Source organism: Thunnus maccoyii, chromosome 8, assembly GCF_910596095.1.
Source record: "Thunnus maccoyii chromosome 8, fThuMac1.1, whole genome shotgun sequence".
In the NCBI taxonomy this organism is placed as follows: domain Eukaryota; kingdom Metazoa; phylum Chordata; class Actinopteri; order Scombriformes; family Scombridae; genus Thunnus; species Thunnus maccoyii.
Genome location: NC_056540.1, coordinates 35,103,841 through 35,127,683, shown reverse-complemented (window position 1 = coordinate 35,127,683; position 23,843 = coordinate 35,103,841). Strand labels below are relative to the sequence as shown.

Sequence of the window (23,843 nt, the reverse complement as noted above, 5' to 3'; positions counted from 1 at the left end):
AAGTATGATTTTTGGAGTTGGTGAAATATTGTATCAGTTAAATATTTATTGAAATGAAACCATGTGAGAAGTTTAGAGGAAAAAATGGACATCTGAAATGTGACACACTGATATTTTGTAAAGACCAGTATCACCTTTTACAATTATTTGTATTTTATAAAATTATTAAATATTTCAAATGTGAAACATTTACTGCGGGACAGGTAACAGCTGCAGTACCGCGGAACTGAGGAGGGCAGCAGTGCATCATCTCCTCGCGCAGCCGCAGTACAGAGGAAGAAGAAGCCGGAAGTGTAGTTTATGTTCCGGGGCGCGTGTCGGAACCTCAGTTTGTTGGACTTGATCTCTTCTGAGGAGAAAACATGTACGACCAGGACGAAGGTGAGCTGCTGTCTGTTCATACCTGGAGAAAATTCATCAACACAGCGGCCGGTTAAATTTTATTAACGCACGTTCAGTTCTACATATAAACAACGGCAACTCCTGCTGCTAGCTGCTAGCTAACGTTAGCTTCTGCTCTGAAAACAATCAAACTCTTACTGCGTAAACGCATAGGCTAACATGCTAACGTTAGCTTAATCTGAAAACATTTGCTAACACACAGGCTAACATGCTAACGTTAGCTTCATCTGAGAACATTCACTAACACTCAGACTAACATGCTAACGTTAGCTTCATCTGGAAAAACAAATCCTTCACTTAACAGCACGTTAACAACAGCTAATGCTAATGGCGCGGTGCTTTCTTTCCGCTAACAGGCTAATCAAAGGCTGTGATGGATAATGTTTCTGAATGAAACGAACACAATAAAACTCAATCACAGGCACACACTCACACGCACATTAAAACATAAACACTTTCACACACACACAGCAATACACAAACACACACTCTCTCTCTCTCTCTCTCACACACACACACAACTAAACACAAACCCCGTTTTGTCTGTGTTGTTTGTCAGATAACCAGTATGACGAGGACGATGATGAAATCACTCCAGATCTGTGGCAGGAAGCCTGCTGGATCGTCATCAGGTAACCTCACCTGTGCTGAACTGGCTGATACTGATTATCATCAATACTGTTGATAGACACATTAACAGAACTCTATTTTCATTGTTTCACAGAACATTTCTGTCGAATATCAGTTACTCTGTAGCAGACATCACGGAAATGTTTATATCTTTTTGTTTAATGATGAGGCGCTGATAACCAACATAGAATAAATATATATAGATATAGAATAAAGCATCAAACATCTCAAACAGAAACTGTTTTTTTACTGTCAGAGGTTAATTTGTAGTACTTGTAGTACTTGTAGTACTTGTCCCTGTACTGACAGTATTTACTATCTGTGCTCTCTTGCAGCTCGTATTTTGACGAGAAGGGTTTGGTGCGGCAGCAGCTGGACTCGTTCGATGAGTTCATCCAGATGTCGGTTCAGCGCATCGTGGAGGACGCTCCGCCCATTGACCTGCAGGCTGAAGCCCAGCACACCTCTGGAGAGGTGGAGGAGCCGGTGAGCAATCAATCAACCAATCAATCAATAGAGCTGCTTTGTTTCACTGTGACATCACTGTGACATCACTGTGACCCCTGTTTCAGCCTCGTTACCTGCTGAAGTTTGAGCAGATCTACCTGTCCAAGCCGACCCACTGGGAGAGAGACGGAGCACCGTCCCCCATGATGCCCAATGAAGCCCGACTCCGAAACCTCACGTAGGTCTCACATGGTCATACCTGGTCTCACCTGGTCTTACCTGGTCCCTGTTCTCACCTGGTCCCTGTCCCCCTTCAGGTACTCGGCCCCCCTGTACGTGGACATCACTAAAACCATCATTAAGGAGGGTGAGGACCAACTGCAGACTCAGCACCAGAAAACCTTCATTGGGAAAATACCCATCATGCTTCGCTCCACCTACTGCCTGCTGAGCGGGCTGACGGATCGTGACCTGTGTGAGCTCAACGAGTGTCCACTGGACCCCGGAGGTTACTTCATCATCAATGGCTCCGAGAAGGTACACTGTGACATCACCATGAACCGCTGCTCTGTGTCTCTGTCTATGGGTCCACGTCTGTAACTGTCTGTTTCTCTCAGGTGCTGATTGCACAGGAGAAGATGGCCACCAACACTGTGTATGTGTTTGCTAAAAAAGACTCAAAGTACGCGTTCACCGGAGAGTGTCGGTCCTGCCTGGAGAACTCATCCCGTCCCACCAGCACCATCTGGGTCAGCATGATGGCTCGTGGAGGGCAGGTGAGTCTGGGTCTTCAGGTGCCACAGCAGACCTCTGTCAGCCTGTCGCACGTCACCTCTACCGTCACACATCACCTCTACCGTCATACGTCACCTCTACCGTCATACGTCACCTCTACCGTCACACATCACCTCTACCGTCACACGTCACCTCTACCGTCATACGTCACCTCTACCGTCACACGTCACCTCTACCGTCATACGTCACCTCTACCGTCACACGTCACCTCTACCGTCATACGTCACCTCTACCGTCGCACGTCACCTCTACCGTCATACATCACCTCTACCGTCATACATCACCTCTACCGCCGTACGTCACCTCTACCGTCACACGTCACCTCTACCGTCATACGTCACCTCTACCGTCATACGTCAACTCTACCGTCGTACATCACCTCTGACTCAGTAAAGAAGAGCGTCATTAGCAGACAAGTGTGACTGATTAACTGATTATTGATTATTGATTGTCTCTCAGGGAGTAAAGAAGAGCGCCATCGGTCAGAGGATCGTGTCCACGCTGCCGTACATCAGACAGGAAGTTCCCATCATCATTGTGTTTCGAGCGCTGGGCTTCGTTTCGGACAGAGACATCCTGGAACACATCATCTATGACTTTGATGACCCCGAGATGATGGAGATGGTGACAAACCTCACTCTGCTTATCATTTATTGATCAATTAGTGATTTTCTTAACAGGTCAGATAATTAAAACACTGAAGGAGAATCTGCAGGTACTTTCAGCTCTGTCCATCAGTATTCAGCTGGCTGTGATGTCACCTGTGATGTCACCGGTGTTGAGCAGCGATGTTGTCTGTATTCCAGGTGAAGCCGTCCCTGGACGAAGCATTTGTGATCCAGGAGCAGAACGTGGCGTTAAACTTTATCGGTTCCAGAGGAGCGAAACCCGGAGTGACAAAAGAACGTAGAATCAAATACGCTAAAGAAGTTCTGCAGAAAGAGATGCTGCCACACGTCGGAGTCAGCGACTTCTGTGAGACCAAGAAGGCTTACTTTCTAGGGTGAGTCGTTACCTGACACAACCAGCTACTAATGATTTTCACTCGCACGCTGTACGAGCACAGTAACACCCTGCGTTATTGTGTCATCCTCCCTCTCTTCATTCAGAGGATGTCTACGTGAAAGGTGCAAGAGTAGCATTGCTCTGTTAAGGAATCGGGCAGCGTGAATATGTGAACGTAGCGTAGCTAGTGGTGAAGTTAGAGAGCAAACAGCAGAAATGTGAGGTGAATGTGAGCAGAGGAAACAGAACAGGAAGTTGTCAGTGTGTCAGTTAATTAATGCTGCAGCTCCTCAGGACAAAGAAATTACTCATTTATCGAAGGGGGTTAGCCTCGAGGTTAGCAACAACACGTTAGCCTAACCTGACCAGGCTCACTTAAGGTGGACTGACCTTTAAGGTGGACGAGCAATTCTCATTTTAGGGTCAATCTCAGCCGCTCTTTAACAGAACGGAGAAATGTCTGGCTGATGAGTGTCTGGCGCAACACAATGTTAGAGATATTTCATGTTACTTTGAGAAGTGTAATCAAGGAAACAGACATCATGTGCAGTAGACTCGCACCGCTGTGTGAGCAACAGGATGCTGACTGCAACTCGTTAAAAGCCGCCAGTGTCACTAACGAGAAGGAATGTCTGATTCTTTCATATAGAACCTTTAAACGATGTCTTGCTTCCCCGTCTCCATGACAACGCCGCTGCTTAATGGATACAAACACTGATCATATTCTGTTCTCTCCTGTGAAAGGTTGTTGTGTATAACTCTGTGTGTGTGTGTGTGTGTGTGTGTGTGTGTGCGCGTGTGCGTGTGTGTGTGTGTGTGTGTGTGTGTGTGTGCGTGCGTGCGTGCGTGCGTGCAGGTACATGGTCCACAGGTTGCTGCTTGCCGCTTTGGGCAGACGAGAGCTGGACGACAGAGATCACTATGGAAACAAGAGGCTGGACTTGGCCGGACCGCTATTGGCCTTCCTGTTCAGAGGGTGGGGCTTCTTTCACTCACTCATTGACATCACCTGTGACCTCTGACCTTGAGCTCTCACCTTCGACTACCAGATGTTGTCTCCACTCGCTCAGGCTTGTGGTTAAGTTTTAGTATATAGTATGTTATAACCATCATAAGGCTTTTATTGTGAAATACAGCAGCTTCCTGTAGCTTTAGTATATAGTATGTTATAACCATCATAAGGCTTTTATTGTGAAATACAGCAGCTTCCTGTAGCTTTAGTTGAAGATGTTGCATCAACATAATCTGTCTTCATATATGAACTGCAGAGAACCAGGTTCAGCGTTCAGGTCCCATCAAACCATGCAGCTCAGCTGCGTTTATGGGGTCAGGGGTCAGCTTCATGTGTGGATGAGAGGGTTAGGGTTAGCTTCATGTGTGGATGAGAGGGTTAGGGCTTCATGTGTGGATGAGAGGGTTAGGGTTAGGGTCAGCTTCATGTGTGGATGAGAGGGTTAGGGTTAGGGTTAGCTTCATGTGTGGATGAGAGGGTTAGGGCTTCATGTGTGGATGAGAGGGTTAGGGTTAGCTTCATGTGTGGATGAGAGGGTTAGGGCTTCATGTGTGGATGAGAGGGTTAGGGTTAGCTTCATGTGTGGATGAGAGGGTTAGGGTTAGGGTTAGGGCTTCATGTGTGGATGAGAGGGTTAGGGTTAGGGTCAGCTTCATGTGTGGATGAGAGGGTTAGGGTTAGCTTCATGTGTGGATGAGAGGGTTAGGGCTTCATGTGTGGATGAGAGGGTTAGGGTCAGCTTCATGTGTGGATGAGAGGGTTAGGGTTAGGGTTAGCTTCATGTGTGGATGAGAGGGTTAGGGCTTCATGTGTGGATGAGAGGGTTAGGGTCAGCTTCATGTGTGGATGAGAGGGTTAGGGCTTCATGTGTGGATGAGAGGGTTAGGGTTAGCTTCATGTGTGGATGAGAGGGTTAGGGTTAGCTTCATGTGTGGATGAGAGGGTTAGGGCTTCATGTGTGGATGAGAGGGTTAGGGCTTCATGTGTGGATGAGAGGGTTAGGGTTAGGGTCAGCTTCATGTGTGGATGAGAGGGTTAGGGTTAGGGTTAGCTTCATGTGTGGATGAGAGGGTTAGGGCTTCATGTGTGGATGAGAGGGTTAGGGTTAGCTTCATGTGTGGATGAGAGGGTTAGGGCTTCATGTGTGGATGAGAGGGTTAGGGTTAGCTTCATGTGTGGATGAGAGGGTTAGGGTTAGGGTTAGGGCTTCATGTGTGGATGAGAGGGTTAGGGTTAGCTTCATGTGTGGATGAGAGGGTTAGGGCTTCATGTGTGGATGAGAGGGTTAGGGTCAGCTTCATGTGTGGATGAGAGGGTTAGGGTTAGGGTTAGCTTCATGTGTGGATGAGAGGGTTAGGGCTTCATGTGTGGATGAGAGGGTTAGGGTCAGCTTCATGTGTGGATGAGAGGGTTAGGGTTAGGGTTAGCTTCATGTGTGGATGAGAGGGTTAGGGCTTCATGTGTGGATGAGAGGGTTAGGGTCAGCTTCATGTGTGGATGAGAGGGTTAGGGCTTCATGTGTGGATGAGAGGGTTAGGGTTAGCTTCATGTGTGGATGAGAGGGTTAGGGTTAGCTTCATGTGTGGATGAGAGGGTTAGGGCTTCATGTGTGGATGAGAGGGTTAGGGCTTCATGTGTGGATGAGAGGGTTAGGGTTAGGGTCAGCTTCATGTGTGGATGAGAGGGTTAGGGTTAGCTTCATGTGTGGATGAGAGGGTTAGGGTTAGCTTCATGTGTGGATGAGAGGGTTAGGGTTAGGGTTAGCTTCATGTGTGGATGAGAGGGTTAGGGTTAGCTTCATGTGTGGATGAGAGGGTTAGGGTCAGCTTCATGTGTGGATGAGAGGGTTAGGGTTTCATGTGTGGATGAGAGGGTTAGGGTTTCATGTGTGGATGAGAGGGTTAGGGTTTCATGTGTGGATGAGAGGGTTAGCTTCATGTGTGGATGAGAGGGTTAGGGTTTCATGTGTGGATGAGAGGGTTAGGGCTTCATGTGTGGATGAGAGGGTTAGGGTCAGCTTCATGTGTGGATGAGAGGGTTAGGGTTAGCTTCATGTGTGGATGAGAGGGTTAGGGTTAGCTTCATGTGTGGATGAGAGGGTTAGGGTTAGCTTCATGTGTGGATGAGAGGGTTAGGGTTAGCTTCATGTGTGGATGAGAGGGTTAGGGTGAGAGGGTTAGGGTGAGAGGGTTAGGGCTTCATGTGTGGATGAGAGGGTTAGGGTGAGAGGGTTAGGGTGAGAGGGTTAGGGCTTCATGTGTGGATGAGAGGGTTAGGGCTTCATGTGTGGATGAGAGGGTTAGGGTGAGAGGGTTAGGGCTTCATGTGTGGATGAGAGGGTTAGGGTTAGCTTCATGTGTGGATGAGAGGGTTAGGGCTTCATGTGTGGATGAGAGGGTTAGGGTCAGCTTCATGTGTGGATGAGAGGGTTAGGATGAGAGGGTTAGGGTTCATGTGTGGATGAGAGGGTTAGGGCTTCATGTGTGGATGAGAGGGTTAGGGCTTCATGTGTGGATGAGAGGGTTAGGGTGAGAGGGTTAGGGTTAGCTTCATGTGTGGATGAGAGGGTTAGGGCTTCATGTGTGGATGAGAGGGTTAGGATGAGAGGGTTAGGATGAGAGGGTTAGGGGGGAGTTGACTGCTAGAAGTCAAAGACGTCATATTAAAGTTTATGTTCTGTTTGTTCAGCAGTTGTTTGATAAACGTCTTATTCTGTCTGACTGTTAGAGGAAGAAACAACTTCAGAGAGCTGATAGAATGAAAACATGAATGAATGAATGAATGAATGAATGGATTTAGGTTTAATTGTTGTCTTTGTGAAAATGGTGAAACTTGTCCTTTAATCTGTTTCAGCATGTTTAAGAACCTGCTGAAGGAGATCCGGATTTACGCTCAGAAGTTCATTGACAGAGGGAAAGACTTCAACCTGGAGCTCGCCATCAAAACCCGAATCATCTCCGACGGCCTCAAGTACTCGCTGGCCACCGGAAACTGGGGCGACGTCAAGAAGGCTCACCAGGCCCGAGCCGGAGTGTCACAGGTGAGACCGCCCGCCGCTACGGAGCAGCCTCCGTTCATCGCATGTTTATTCTTTTAATATCAAACCAAGCGGCGGCGATCGGCTGAGAGGAACGATGACTGCAGGGAGTAAGATAACTTCTGATCAGTCCGCATCAGTGTGCCTCGTCTCAGTCCTGTTAGACCGGTCTCAGATGTCCTGAGGTCAGCTTCTAAAACTCATCCTATGTTCTCTGCTTGTAGGTGCTGAACCGCCTCACCTTTGCGTCCACTCTGTCCCACCTACGCCGAGTCAACTCCCCGATTGGCAGAGACGGCAAACTGGCAAAACCTCGACAGCTGCACAACACTCTCTGGGGAATGGTGTGTCCGGCCGAAACGCCCGAGGTACTAAAAAAAAACCCAAAATCAAAATATTTCTCTTATTTTCAATATCCCGGATCTTACGGGAGGCACTTCCCATCTCAAACACCCAATAACATACTGAAAACATGTTTATCCTTTATTTCTTATAATTCCTTCAATAATCATGTAGATACAAAACAAATATAATCCTGACATGGATTTTTAGTAAAATATCTCAAATCTGTGTCTATTTATCTATGAAGGGAACATGGAAGGACCCCTAATAACACATCAAGCACTATCCATGTGTTCCTACTAGCTACCCCACAATACTACTTTCTCCTCCTACGTCCTACAATAAACTAAATAAACTACCAGGCCTTGTTTTATTCATAATATCTTTATGTCCATTGGTGGTAGAGTCCTCAAATATTATTAATCAATTAAAATGATAATGATTGACTTCACATTGGTGCAAAAATGTGGGTTTGTAGTAACCTCAGTATCACTCTTGTGATAAAATGGCAGTTCAGGTTTTTAATAGTTTTGGCAAACAGAACACGTTTGTCTTCCATCCTGCAAAGGTTGGAACAAGATATTTATACTCCAACATGGCTTCCCAGATAAGGGTTAGAGGGCGTTATAATATCAAGGGCTGAAAAAACATGAAAACATAAGATTTGAACAGAAATGTTTGACAGGCCTTGGTTTTGGGACCCATTCGTGATAAAGACAAAGATCTGATTTGATCCGGACCCACCGTTGAAGAGATGAGTGTGAATGTTTTATCACTGTTGGAGTTTTACTCCGTGTTTACACTGAAAGTGAACCGTGGTTGTTTGCTGGGCTCTGAACGCTTCAAAAACGTGGATGACCTACGCTCAACGCTGTCTCTGAACGCCTCGCGGGTAGACCCTCACTGAACAAATAGCTGTCTTCATTTGTACATGAATTGACGGACGCCGGTTGTGTTACAGGGTCACGCTGTGGGTCTGGTGAAGAACTTGGCTCTGATGGCCTACATCTCTGTGGGCTCCCAGCCGTCTCCCATCCTGGAGTTTCTGGAGGAGTGGAGTATGGAGAACCTGGAGGAGATCTCGCCTGCTGCCATCGCAGAGTCAGTCACACCTCATTATTCAGCTCTCTGACATAAAACTAACTACAAACACACATCCTGGAACCCGATGGATGATTATTCATCATCTTCCTCTTTTCTGTCTCTAATCTGACGAGGACGTCAGCACTCAGTTTAGTTTGACTGCAATCTTCTGCAGTAACAGAATGCCTTTCTCAGCCTGACCAGCAGATGGCAGCATTCTGCCAGAATGAAAACACTTCCTGTCAGCTGTAGTTTAGAGGACAGCTTCAGTTACTGCTGGTTAAATCTGATGCCACCAATCACTGATCAAAACTCAATGCTGTCCGTGAATAAAATCTCTCTCTGTGACTCAACATGAATGATTTTTGACCGTATTTTTGTTTGAAATGTTTTAGTGCCACAAAGATCTTTGTGAACGGCTGCTGGGTCGGCATCCACAAAGACCCTGAACAGCTGATGAACACACTGAGGAAGCTGCGGCGACAGATGGACATCATTGTGTCTGAGGTAACTGAAACCCAAACAGCCTCAAACATCTTCTTCCTCTGTGCTCCACTGTTGTGATGAACACTCAGTTACACTTTCATCACCATGAACACACAATGTCCTGTTGCCTCAAACACTCAGCACAGCACCAAATGTGAATATATCCACCACTGAAAATAGTCCCCAATGAATCCACCTGTGTGTTTGTTGAAAACAGTGTCACACCTTAATCACCATGAACACACACACACACTGTAGTTTGACTCAGTTACACATATACTGTCACGCTGCCTCTGATACTCACCACAGAGAGCAGCTGTTTAATCACTGAGCCTCTTCAAACATGAACATTTGTGAGCTTTTTAAAATGTCTTTTTAAAGATTGCAGGTTTTGAGTAGGAAGCAGTGGACTCACTAGTCCGGACATGAGATGATGATAATGATGAATAGAAACATAAAGAATCCTTTAAACAGGTACGGGTCCAGCTCATGGTTCCTGTTGGTTTTCAATGTTTCAGGTGTCGATGATCAGAGACATCAGAGAGCGTGAAATCAGAATCTACACGGACGCCGGACGCATCTGCCGACCGCTGCTGATCGTCGAAAAGCAGAAACTGCTGCTGAAGAGACGACACATCGACCAGCTGAAAGAGAGAGAGTACAACAACTACAGGTGAGACATTACAACGACTACAGGTGAGACATTACAACGACTACAGGTGAGACATTACAACGACTACAGGTGAGACATTACAACGACTACAGGTGAGACATTACAACGACTACAGGTGAGACATTACAACGACTACAGGTGAGACATTACAACAACTACAGGTGAGACATTACAACGACTACAGGTGAGACATTACAACGACTACAGGTGAGACATTAGAACTACAGGTGAGACATTACAACAACTACAGGTGAGACATTACAACAACTACAGGTGAGACATTAGAACTACAGGTGAGACATTACAACGACTACAGGTGAGACATTACAACGACTACAGGTGAGACATTAGAACTACAGGTGAGACATTACAACAACTACAGGTGAGACATTAGAACTACAGGTGAGACATTAGAACAACTACAGGTGAGACATTAGAACTACAGGTGAGACATTACAACAACTACAGGTGAGACATTACAACAACTACAGGTGAGACATTAGAACTACAGGTGAGACATTACAACAACTACAGGTGAGACATTAGAACTACAGGTGAGACATTACAACGACTACAGGTGAGACATTACAACGACTACAGGTGAGACATGAGAACTACAGGTGAGACATTACAACAACTACAGGTGAGACATTACAACAACTACAGGTGAGACATGAGAACTACAGGTGAGACATTACAACAACTACAGGTGAGACATTACAACAACTACAGGTGAGACATTACAACGACTACAGGTGAGACATTAGAACGACTACAGGTGAGACATTAGAACGACTACAGGTGAGACATTAGAACGACTACAGGTGAGACATTAGAACGACTACAGGTGAGACATTAGAACAACTACAGGTGAGACATTAGAACAACTACAGGTGAGACATTAGAACGACTACAGGTGAGACATGAGAACTACAGGTGAGACATTACAACAACTACAGGTGAGACATTACAACAACTACAGGTGAGACATTACAACAACTACAGGTGAGACATTACAACAACTACAGGTGAGACATTACAACGACTACAGGTGAGACATTACAACGACTACAGGTGAGACATGAGAACTACAGGTGAGACATTAGAACAACTACAGGTGAGACATTAGAACAACTACAGGTGAGACATTACAACAACTACAGGTGAGACATGAGAACTACAGGTGAGACATTAGAACAACTACAGGTGAGACATTAGAACAACTACAGGTGAGACATTAGAACAACTACAGGTGAGACATTAGAACGACTACAGGTGAGACATGAGAACTACAGGTGAGACATTACAACAACTACAGGTGAGACATTACAACGACTACAGGTGAGACATTACAACGACTACAGGTGAGACATTAGAACGACTACAGGTGAGACATTAGAACAACTACAGGTGAGACATTAGAACGACTAAAGGTGAGACATTACAACAACTACAGGTGAGACATTACAACAACTACAGGTGAGACATTAGAACTACAGGTGAGACATTAGAACGACTACAGGTGAGACATTAGAACTACAGGTGAGACATTAGAACGACTACAGGTGAGACATTAGAACTACAGGTGAGACATTACAACAACTACAGGTGAGACATTAGAACGACTACAGGTGAGACATTAGAACGACTACAGGTGAGACATTAGAACGACTACAGGTGAGACATTAGAACGACTACAGGTGAGACATTAGAACGACTACAGGTGAGACATTAGAACAACTACAGGTGAGACATTACAACTACTACAGGTGAGACATTAGAACAACTACAGGTGAGACATTACAACTACTACAGGTGAGACATTAGAACGACTACAGGTGAGACATTAGAACGACTACAGGTGAGACATTAGAACGACTACAGGTGAGACATTAGAACAACTACAGGTGAGACATTACAACTACTACAGGTGAGACATTAGAACGACTACAGGTGAGACATTAGAACGACTACAGGTGAGACATTACAACAACTACAGGTGAGACATTAGAACTACAGGTGAGACATTAGAACGACTACAGGTGAGACATTAGAACGACTACAGGTGAGACATTAGAACTACAGGTGAGACATTAGAACTACAGGTGAGACATTAGAACGACTACAGGTGAGACATTACAACTACTACAGGTGAGACATTAGAACGACTACAGGTGAGACATTAGAACGACTACAGGTGAGACATTAGAACGACTACAGGTGAGACATTAGAACAACTACAGGTGAGACATTACAACTACTACAGGTGAGACATTAGAACAACTACAGGTGAGACATTACAACTACTACAGGTGAGACATTAGAACGACTACAGGTGAGACATTAGAACGACTACAGGTGAGACATTAGAACGACTACAGGTGAGACATTAGAACAACTACAGGTGAGACATTACAACTACTACAGGTGAGACATTAGAACGACTACAGGTGAGACATTAGAACGACTACAGGTGAGACATTACAACAACTACAGGTGAGACATTAGAACTACAGGTGAGACATTAGAACGACTACAGGTGAGACATTAGAACGACTACAGGTGAGACATTACAACAACTACAGGTGAGACATTAGAACTACAGGTGAGACATTAGAACGACTACAGGTGAGACATTAGAACGACTACAGGTGAGACATTAGAACTACAGGTGAGACATTAGAACAACTACAGGTGAGACATTAGAACAACTACAGGTGAGACATTAGAACAACTACAGGTGAGACATTAGAACGACTACAGGTGAGACATTAGAACGACTACAGGTGAGACATTAGAACGACTACAGGTGAGACATTAGAACAACTACAGGTGAGACATTACAACTACTACAGGTGAGACATTAGAACGACTACAGGTGAGACATTACAACTACTACAGGTGAGACATTAGAACGACTACAGGTGAGACATTAGAACGACTACAGGTGAGACATTAGAACAACTACAGGTGAGACATTACAACGACTACAGGTGAGACATTACAACGACTACAGGTGAGACATTACAACGACTACAGGTGAGACATTACAACGACTACAGGTGAGACAGACGGGTTTTAGTAAAGTAACACCTGGTTGATCCTGTACAGTTTACGCTGACTGACCTGTGGTTGTTGATGTTTTTGGCGGTCAGCTGGCAGGACCTGGTGGCAAGCGGCGTGGTGGAGTACATCGACACTCTGGAGGAGGAGACGGTGATGCTCGCCATGACCCCCGATGACCTCCAGGAAAAGGGCGTGGCTTACTGCTCCACCTACACCCACTGTGAGATCCATCCGTCCATGATCCTGGGGGTCTGCGCGTCCATCATCCCCTTCCCTGACCACAACCAGGTTAGAATACTGTCATCCTCTCCCCGACTCCCCGACCACAACCAGGTTAGAATACTGTCATCCTCTCCCCCCGACTCCCCGACCACAACCAGGTTAGAATACTGTCATCCTCTCCCCGACTCCCCGACCACAACCAGGTAAGAATACTGTCATCCTCTCCCCGACTCCCCGACCACAACCAGGTAGGAATACTGTCATCCTCTCCCCCGACTCCCCGACCACAACCAGGTAGGAATACTGTCATCCTCTCCCCCGACTCCCTGACCACAACCAGGTAAGAATACTGTCATCCTCTCCCCCGACTCCCCGACCACAACCAGGTAGGAATACTGTCATCCTCTCCCCCGACTCCCCGACCACAACCAGGTAAGAATACTGTCATCCTCTCCCCCGACTCCCCGACCACGACCAGGTAGGACGTCACTTCTTAGGACAGAAGCTGCTGCGCTGACCAGGTTAATGTTTGAGAAACAAGGGAGAAAGATAATTAGGGGTGTAATGGTACAAAACATTCATGGTTTGGTATGTACCCCGGTTCTGAGGTCAATGTTTGCTACGATTTCTTTACAGCAGAAAAAAAGAAAGGTAGAAAATAACATTATTTTAATCTTTTTATTTTGAAAAATGTAAAGATCGAACAATGGCTCATTGGCCAAAACTATTACTGACAGTTTAGTTGCTGCAGTGGAAACTATGACTGACACAGAGATAATGGGGCATATTTTAATAACACTGTTGCAGCTGGTCAGTGTTACGGGTCTCTCATTCTGACAGCAGCAACATCACAGAGTAACCAGGCTGCGTTGGCTAAGCTAGCTAGCATACCCTCATGAACATGCTACAGCTAAGTGGTGCGCCGCTATAACGTTCTGGATGGAACTTGCACTCTAGAATTATTGTTCCACACGTCTGAGTAAGTGGATTATTAAACTACTTTGACAGTAATTGTTTGGGTCACAGAGCGTACCGAACCGAGGGAAATCACATACCGAGCTGAATATCCTGTACCGAACGCTTAGGGACGAATACACGTACCCTTACACCCCTAATGCTAATAACAGATGAACACTAGTTCATGATGCTCTAACGAACATGTCTGTCATGTGTCTTCTTGTACAGTCTCCCAGGAACACCTACCAGTCGGCTATGGGTAAACAGGCCATGGGAGTCTACATCACCAACTTCCATGTACGAATGGACACGCTGGCTCACGTGTTATATTACCCTCAGAAACCACTGGTCACCACTCGATCCATGGAGTACCTGCGCTTCAGAGAGCTGCCTGCAGGTGAAGCACTATACCTCATATATAAATATATATATTAATATGAACATTAGTCTGGGTGGTATCAAGGTGTTACAGTGTACCAGGGTATTTAGAAATCCCAAAGGTATGATTTTCATTACCATCAAGAATATGGACGCTCCTCTTTCTATTAAAGTGATCCGGCGTTGCTGTATTGAGGTGATGTGTTGTAGTGCTCAGTCTCTACTGGTGGGACAGACAGCTGAGCTGAGAAAGACGGCGACTGCAGTGGAACCAGGACTGTTGTGATAACCGCGGTATTGCAGTACTGTGCAAGCAACGCCACTATTGCTCTGTTCACGTTAGGCCCTTCTTGTTTTACACTTCAATGTGTGTATATTGAATGTTCGGTCCAACCGCCACGCAAAGCGTCACATGCAATGAGTTTTCACCTGTGGGGCCTCGTGCTAGTCTCCTGCAGCTAGCATCCAGGCTAACAAGCTAACCTGGCGCCCAGCCCTCATAACGGAGCCAAGCTTGGTGTGAGCTAACCAGGGGTCAATGCTGATGTGTGGTTGTTAAAAACACGTCTGTATGACAATTTTGTCTCGGTTATATGCTTAAACTCTCCCGGATCACTGTGTGGCCGAGCAGGCTGCCGTTTAACCTGCAAGGTAACGTAGTTTTCCACCGATCGTACATTCTAACGGCGCGTCCAGCCAGACCCCGTTTATAAATCCCAGGTATAAGGGGACTCGGCTGGAGGCCAGCGTTGTTTCTGCCGCATGATTTAAAGTGTTTTCTGTGTTCGTCAGGTACTGCTGCTCCATTCGGCCGACACATAATCAGAATAATTGATTTTCAGAAAATAAACGGTGCTAATACCGCACGATACATATGAAAATACTGCCACATATAACTTTATCTTGATGACTTCAAACTACAAAAGCAGTTTATTTGCCACATGATTTTATTCAACTGCCAGTCTGCCGCCACCCGCACATCATCTCCTTTCAGCTCACTGACGTGTCGCCGTAGCAACAAGTGTCATCGGGTCCTCCAGCAAGAATCTCTGGAAGAAGAGCGTTTATTTCCTGTCTATTCATTATTCTGTTGACCATAAATATTTAAATCCAGCTGTTTAAGTCGGCTCGACAGTGTCATACATGCTACAGTTACTTCTATCACCAGCGGCTAACAAATACTTTGATAAACCATGAACCCCAGTTAGCTGTTAGCTTGCTAGCAACAGCAGGCAGCGACTGTCTGTGCGTTCTGTTATTTCCCTCCAGTCTCTCTGAACGTTAATGAAGTACTTTCATTAAGCCCCGTGATACTCACACCTACTTGTGTCTTTGCATTGATTTTGTATGTAATCACATGACACAAAAAATTGCTTCGTGTTCGGTCTGAACACCGTTACAGAGAAACGTCTTCGTCATCGCTTTCTTCAAACTTACCTGAAAACAGGAGAGTGGGTTTGTGTTTGTCCTGCTCGCTGACTGGCAGGCACAGAGCTCTTCTGGCGTCTCTGAAACTTTCTTTGTGTTTCAGGTATCAACTCCATCGTGGCCATCGCCTCGTACACGGGCTACAACCAGGAGGACTCTGTGATCATGAACCGGTCGGCTGTGGATCGAGGCTTCTTCAGGTCGGTCTCTGCTGTCACTGAGTGTTCCAGGTGTTTGTTCCAGGTGTTTGTTCCAGGTGTTTGTCTGCAGTCTTTTCCTTAAAGCTGTGATGTCACCCTGCAGGTCTGTTTTCTATCGATCCTACAAAGAGCAGGAGTCTAAGAAAGGCTTCGATCAGGAGGAGATCTTTGAGAAGCCAACACGTGAAACCTGTCAGGGTGAGAACTTGTTGTTCGGTCTTTGCAGTATGAAAATACCTGTCTAGGTCTTATGATTGATTGATTTCATTTATGGGTTGTCAGACAGGGATCACATGTTAAAGGGGGAACAACATGGTCCCAAGATGTTAAAAGAAAAGAAACAAACAATAAAATTCAACATAAAAACTAAACAATCCTGAAAATCCCAAAACGCTTCACAATTTAAGAGTAAATAATAACTTCCTCATCAAAATACAAGAACAACTGAAGTAAAAATGGAATTGCAGATTTCAGTATAAACCTGTGACCATGTTCCATAAATAAGTCCTGACCTGACTTCTATAAGCTCCTCTCATTTTTAACAGCTGGATGTGTAACAGGAGGCTGTTCCACAACACGGCAGCAGCTTAAAAAAAGGAACTTCTGGCTACATTATTCACTGGAGGGACTTTATATGAACACACACTGGCCCTGGTGTTATAGCCATGCTGAGTATGTTCCATTGTTATCTGTGAACTATTGAGGAGCAAACCCATTGATAATGTTGAACATATGATGCAGCTTCAGTTGTTCTACTCTGAGCTGTACTGGCAGCAGTCCTACACTTCTGAATTCATCACCAACATGAGTTAAAGAGGATACATCTAATAAATACTGAATAATATTATTTTTGCATCACATGCAGTTTGTTCCTAAATTTAAATGTCAAACCACTGAACCAATCAGAACAGGCAGAATCAAACTGACGCTGTACCAATGAGGACATGAGAAGTTTCTCAACAGAAAAGTCAAAAAGAGTCTTAGTCTGTGAAACAGGAACTTAAGTTTGCTGCCACTCTTAGATAATATTTTATCAACAACAGATTCACAGGACAGTGACTGGCCCAATATTATTCCTAAGTATTAGACATAATATAATAAAATTTCAGTTCCTTTCCAAAAGATTTTCAATGTATTTGTTCTTGACGTCTTTGTTCCAAACAGGATTGACTGGGTTTTACCCAAATGTATTGAAAGCTTGTTATCTATGAGCCACTCTCTCACACTTTCTGATTCATTACTAAGAGTTCTGAATTTCACTGACATCATTCCCAGATAGCAGTAATGCAGAATCATCAGCATACAGCAGCAGCTTGCATGTCACAGCAGCTGTTGTATCATTTATATACATAAGAAATAAGAGGCCTTAAAATAGAACCGTGCAGCACCACACATGTAATATCCTGAGGTTCTGATAGAACCACTTCAACATCACAGACTTGAGTTCTTCCTGTCATATAAGAAATAAACCATTTTACAGCAGTATGTCCAAACGCCATGCACTGTAACTTTGACAACAGTACAGAACGATTCACTGTGTCAAAAGCTTTCTACAAGTCAGCATAATTTCCTTCATCAAGGTTTTGTCTGATAAAATCAAACAAATGAATCAGACAGGTGTCAGTAGAGTCTGCTGCTGTAAAACCAGACTGAAGCTCAACAACAAACTGTGTCTGACTAAATACTAAATAATAAGAGTAATCACACCAGATATGGATCCATCCCTCAGAAATCTGGCTGGAATAAACCAGTTGCTTTAGTTGCTCCAGTATTTATCTGTGATTGAGATTTCTGACTTAATGATCACTTAAAGTAACATCAAGGACGCCTGTCTGGGAGATCTTTTCACACTCGGAGGCCAATATTCAGTCCAATATTCAGTCCAATATGGACGGTTCAGTAACTAAACAACTATTACTAGAAGGCAATAAAAGTCTGCTATTAAAATAACATATACGATATAATAATTCCTTCTTCATGTATACATTATTCTTAATACAGTTTATCTCTAAACGTTCATAAAAGCCTCGTTGTTTTGAAGCTCTATAACAGTAATAACGGGTCCAAGTCGTCCACCTGGAGGTCGGTTTGAATGTTCCTTATAAACAAGCGTATCGCACCTCCATTTCTGTTGCCATGACGCCGGTAGACAGAGTTTCTGCATCTTGAAGGAAGCGATGGAGCCGTTTCTCCACTGCGATCACAGCAGCTGTAGAAATAACTGCAAGATGCTTGATCAAGCTCAGGCAAAAAGTTCTTTGCTTTTACATGAATAAAGTCGTAGTCAGGATCTTTCTGTGTATCAAGCGAACCTCCTCAGAGCAACATGTCATCCTATCAGACACATCTGCAGCATCCATCGCCCACCGGGGGAACATCGCTCTCTCAGCCAGATCATAAGTGTTTTATGTGAACACACATCACAAAAATAAAAAGCACCTGCCTTAGCAGTAGCTCTCACCACCTCCGCACAGTGAGAGCAGGAACCACTCGGGTTGATTGATCTCGTATTTCACCTGTGAGTTGTGGGCCGAGACGCTGAACGTCTCTGTAGCGGCGTCCAGTCACATGTATGAAATGTTGAACCTTCTGCTCACAGATTACAATCATCTCTGACTCCTTTCAGGGATGAGACACGCCATCTATGACAAGCTGGACGACGACGGCCTCATCGCGCCCGGCGTTCGTGTCTCTGGCGAGGATGTGATCATCGGGAAAACTGTGACGCTGCCAGAGAATGATGACGAGCTGGACAGCACCAACCGGCGCTACACCAAGAGGGACTGCAGCACCTTCCTGAGAACCAGCGAGACTGGCATCGTGGACCAGGTGATGGTGACCCTGAACCAGGAGGGCTACAAGTTCTGCAAGATCAGGGTGAGACAGCACACCTGACACCTGACACACAGCATTAGCAACAGCATTAGCAATAGCATTAGCAACAGCATTAGCAACAGCATTAGCAATAGCATTAGCAACAGCATTAGCAATAGCATTAGCAACAGCATTAGCAACTGCATTAGCAATAGCATTAGCAACTGCATTAGCAATAGCATTAGCAATAGCATTAGCAACAGCATTAGCAACAGCATTAGCAACTGCATTAGCAATAGCATTAGCAACTGCATTAGCAACAGCATTAGCAACTGCATTAGCAATAGCATTAGCCTTTTTAAGAGGATTTTCTCTCTGATGAGCTTCTTTCTTCTGGTCCTGCAGGTTCGATCAGTCCGGATTCCGCAGATCGGAGACAAGTTCGCCAGCCGACACGGACAGAAAGGAACCTGTGGAATCCAGTACAGACAGGAGGTAAGCAGGAAGTAAACAAGTCACCAGACAGGAAGTAACACACCTCAGACGGGGGACAGAAAGTTAAATATGGTCTCTAATGTCGGGACGTTTGTGGGTTTTGTGTTGAAGGACATGCCGTTCACCTGCGAGGGAATCACGCCTGACATCATCATCAACCCTCACGCCATTCCGTCCAGAATGACGGTCGGCCATCTGATCGAGTGTCTACAAGGAAAGGTAATAATCAATAAATATGATGTAATAATCCTGATCACAAGGTAACAATTATGAATAGTGATTGATTATCATATTATAACTTGATAATTAACATGAATAACGTCAGTAATTCAGATTAAAAGCTTCCTGTTGTTCTCAGGTGTCGGCGAATAAAGGCGAGATCGGCGACGCGACGCCGTTTAACGACGCCGTCAACGTGCAGAAAGTGTCAAACCTGCTGTCAGAGTACGGATACCACCTGAGAGGCAACGAGGTCAGCGTTCTGATCAATATCGTCCCACAAACAGTTGATCAATACATTGATTATTGATCTGTGTTCAGGTCATTGAGTATTGATCTGTGTTCAGGTCATTGAGTATTGATCTGTGTTCGGGTCATTGATTATTGATCTGTGTTCAGGTCATTAATTATTGATCTGTGTTCAGGTCATTGATTATTGATCTGTGTTCAGGTCATTAATTATTGATCTGTGTTCGGGTCATTGATTATTGATCTGTGTTCAGGTCATTAATTATTGATCTGTGTTCGGGTCATTGAGTATTGATCTGTGTTCGGGTCATTGATTATTGATCTGTGTTCAGGTCATTAATTATTGATCTGTGTTCAGGTCATTGAGTATTGATCTGTGTTCGGGTCATTGAGTATTGATCTGTGTTTGGGTCATTGAGTATTGATCTGTGTTCGGGTCATTGAGTATTGATCTGTGTTTGGGTCATTGATTATTGATCTGTGTTCAGGTCATTGATTATTGATCTGTGTTCAGGTCATTGATTATTGATCTGTGTTCAGGTCATTGAGTATTGATCTGTGTTCAGGGTCATTGAGTATTGATCTGTGTTCAGGTCCTGTATAACGGCTTCACGGGTCGGAAGCTGACATCTCAGATCTTCATCGGTCCGACTTATTATCAGCGTCTGAAGCACATGGTGGACGACAAGATCCACTCGAGGGCCCGAGGCCCCGTCCAGATCCTCAACAGGCAGCCAATGGAGGGCCGCTCCCGGTGAGACACCATCTGTCTACCTGTGTGTCTGTCTGTCTCTCTTACCTGAGTCTCACCTGTCTCCGTCTCTCTCCTCTCAGTGACGGCGGTCTCCGTTTCGGGGAGATGGAGCGTGACTGTCAGATCGCTCACGGAGCGGCTCAGTTCCTTAGAGAGCGTCTGTTCGAGGCGTCTGATCCGTATCAAGTTCACGTGTGTAACCTGTGCGGACTGATGGCCATCGCCAACACACGCACGCACACGTATGAGTGCCGTGGCTGCCGCAACAAGACACAGGTACACATCCTGATCAATAACCAATCACATCAAGAAACAGGTACACATCCAGATCAATAACCAATTACATCAAGAAACAGGTACACATCCTGATCAATAACCAATCACATCAAGAAACAGGTACACATCCAGATCAATAACCAATCACATCAAGAAACAGGTACACTTAATCCTGATCAATAACCAATCACATCAAGAAACAGGTACACATCCTGATCAATAACCAATCACATCAAGAAACAGGTACACATCCTGATCAATAACCAATTACAATAAGAAACAGGTACACATCCTGATCAATAACCAATCACATCAAGAAACAGGTACACATCCTGATCAATAACCAATCACATCAAGAAACAGGTACACATCCAGATCAATAACCAATCACATCAAGAAACAGGTACACATCCAGATCAATAACCAATTACAATAAGAAACAGGTACACATCCTGATCAATAACCAATTACATCAAGAAACAGGTACACATCCTGATCAATAACCAATTACATCAAGAAACAGGTACACATCCAGATCAATAACCAATTACATCAAGAAACAGGTACACATCCTGATCAATAACCAATCACATCAAGAAACAGGTACACATCCTGATCAATAACCAATCACATCAAGAAACAGGTACACATCCTGATCAATAACCAATTACATCAAGAAACAGGTACACATCCAGATCAATAACCAATTACAATAAGAAACAGGTACACATCCTGATCAATAACCAATTACATCAAGAAACAGGTACACATCCTGATCAATAACCAATTACATCAAGAAACAGGTACACATCCAGATCAATAACCAATTACATCAAGAAGCAGGTACACATCCTGATCAATAACCAATCACATCAAGAAACAGGTACACATCCTGATCAATAACCAATCACATCAAGAAACAGGTACACATCCTGATCAATAACCAATCACATCAAGAAACAGGTACACATCCTGATCAATAACCAATCACATCAAGAAACAGGTACACATCCTGATCAATAACCAATCACATCAAGAAACAGGTACACATCCTGATCAATAACCAATTACATCAAGAAACAGGTACACATCCTGATCAATAACCAATTACATCAAGAAACAGGTACACATCCAGATCAATAACCAATTACAATAAGAAACAGGTACACATCCTGATCAATAACCAATCACATCAAGAAACAGGTACACATCCTGATCAATAACCAATTACATCAAGAAACAGGTACACATCCTGATCAATAACCAATCACATCAAGAAACAGGTACACTTAATCCTGATCAATAACCAATCACATCAAGACACAGGTACACTTAATCCTGATCAATAACCAATTACATCAAGAAACAGGTACACATCCTGATCAATAACCAATCACATCAAGAAACAGGTACACTTAATCCTGATCAATAACCAATCACATCAAGAAACAGGTACACTTAATCCTGATCAATAACCAATCACATCAAGAAACAGGTACACATCCTGATCAATAACCAATCACATCAAGAAACAGGTACACTTAATCCTGATCAATAACCAATCCTATTGATTGTGTGTCTCAGATCTCTCTGGTCCGGATGCCGTACGCCTGCAAGCTTTTGTTCCAGGAATTGATGTCGATGAGTATCGCTCCTCGTATGATGACATCATAGAGCAGCTCAGCCAATCAGACGCCTCCCAGCAGACTCTATTTTTTTGTAGTTTCATATTGTCTTTAGTTGTTTTTGTAAAAGTTGAATAAAACAGTTTTTCTTCTGTGGAGGATTCTGGGTCACATGATTCTTTGTCTGAGTTCTCATTGGTTTACGTACATCAGTGTTTCCTTCAAAGGTTTCTGCCACTAGCAGGAACGTGTTTACGCGCCACACCAGGAGACGCGTTTACGCGCCAACACCGGGGAGACGCGTTTACGCGCCAACACCGGGGAGACGCGTTTACGTGCCACACCGGGGAGACACGTTTACGCGCCAACACCGGGGAGACGCGTTTACGCGCCAACACCGGGGAGACGCGTTTACGCGCCAACACCGGGGAGACGCGTTTACGTGCCACACCGGGGAGACGCGTTTACGTGCCACACCGGGGAGACGCGTTTACGCGCCAACACCGGGGAGACACGTTTACGCGCCAACACCGGGGAGACGCGTTTACGCGCCAACACCGGGGAGACGCGTTTACGTGCCACACCGGGGAGACACGTTTACGCGCCAACACCGGGGAGACGCGTTTACGTGCCACACCGGGAGACGCGTTTACGTGCCACACCGGGAGACACGTTTACGTGCCACACCGGGGAGACACGTTTACGCGCCAACACCAGGAGACACGTTTACGCGCCAACACCGGGAGACACGTTTACGTGCCACACCGGGAGACGCGTTTACGTGCCACACCGGGGAGACGCGTTTACGCGCCAACACCAGGAGACACGTTTACGCGCCAACACCGGGGAGACGCGTTTACGTGCCACACCGGGGAGACACGTTTATGCGCCAACACCGGGGAGACGCGTTTACGTGCCACACCGGGGAGACACGTTTACGCGCCAACACCAGGAGACACGTTTACACGCCACACCGGGGAGACGCGTTTACGTGCCAACACCGGGGAGACGCGTTTACGTGCCACACCGGGGAGACACGTTTATGCGCCAACACCGGGGAGACGCGTTTACGTGCCACACCGGGGAGACGCGTTTACATGCCACACCGGGAGACGCGTTTACGTGCCACACCGGGGAGACGCGTTTACGTGCCACACCGGGGAGACGCGTTTACACGCCACACCGGGAGACGTGTTTACACGCCACACCGGGAGACGTGTTTACACGCCACACCGTCAGTCTTGGACG

General features: G+C 45.3%; 1 protein-coding gene across 1 annotated transcript; it reads left to right on the top strand.

Annotated features, from left to right (window-relative positions):
- The first annotated feature begins 256 nt into the window (after positions 1-256).
- polr2b (RNA polymerase II subunit B) lies at positions 257-22,753 on the top strand. Its single transcript, XM_042418011.1, has 25 exons — positions 257-381; positions 962-1,034; positions 1,368-1,518; positions 1,605-1,717; positions 1,797-2,016; positions 2,097-2,255; positions 2,734-2,898; positions 3,081-3,277; positions 4,136-4,255; positions 7,145-7,331; positions 7,553-7,696; positions 8,632-8,771; positions 9,149-9,260; positions 9,758-9,912; positions 13,068-13,266; positions 14,386-14,554; positions 16,067-16,163; positions 16,267-16,361; positions 18,790-19,040; positions 19,383-19,472; positions 19,584-19,691; positions 19,831-19,944; positions 20,534-20,694; positions 20,775-20,970; positions 22,555-22,753. Exons 1-25 carry the CDS (start codon positions 363-365, stop codon positions 22,642-22,644), a joined length of 3,525 nt encoding a protein of 1,174 aa, XP_042273945.1. The 5' UTR covers positions 257-362; the 3' UTR covers positions 22,645-22,753.
- Positions 22,754-23,843: the final 1,090 nt, after the last annotated feature.

Excerpts from the sequence above, each read along its gene's own strand:
- polr2b (XM_042418011.1), top strand. Across the intron at positions 4,256-7,144 it reads TTGGCCTTCCTGTTCAGAGG|CATGTTTAAGAACCTGCTGA; the intron begins GTGGGGCTTCTT and ends AATCTGTTTCAG. Across the intron at positions 7,332-7,552 it reads CCCGAGCCGGAGTGTCACAG|GTGCTGAACCGCCTCACCTT; the intron begins GTGAGACCGCCC and ends CTCTGCTTGTAG.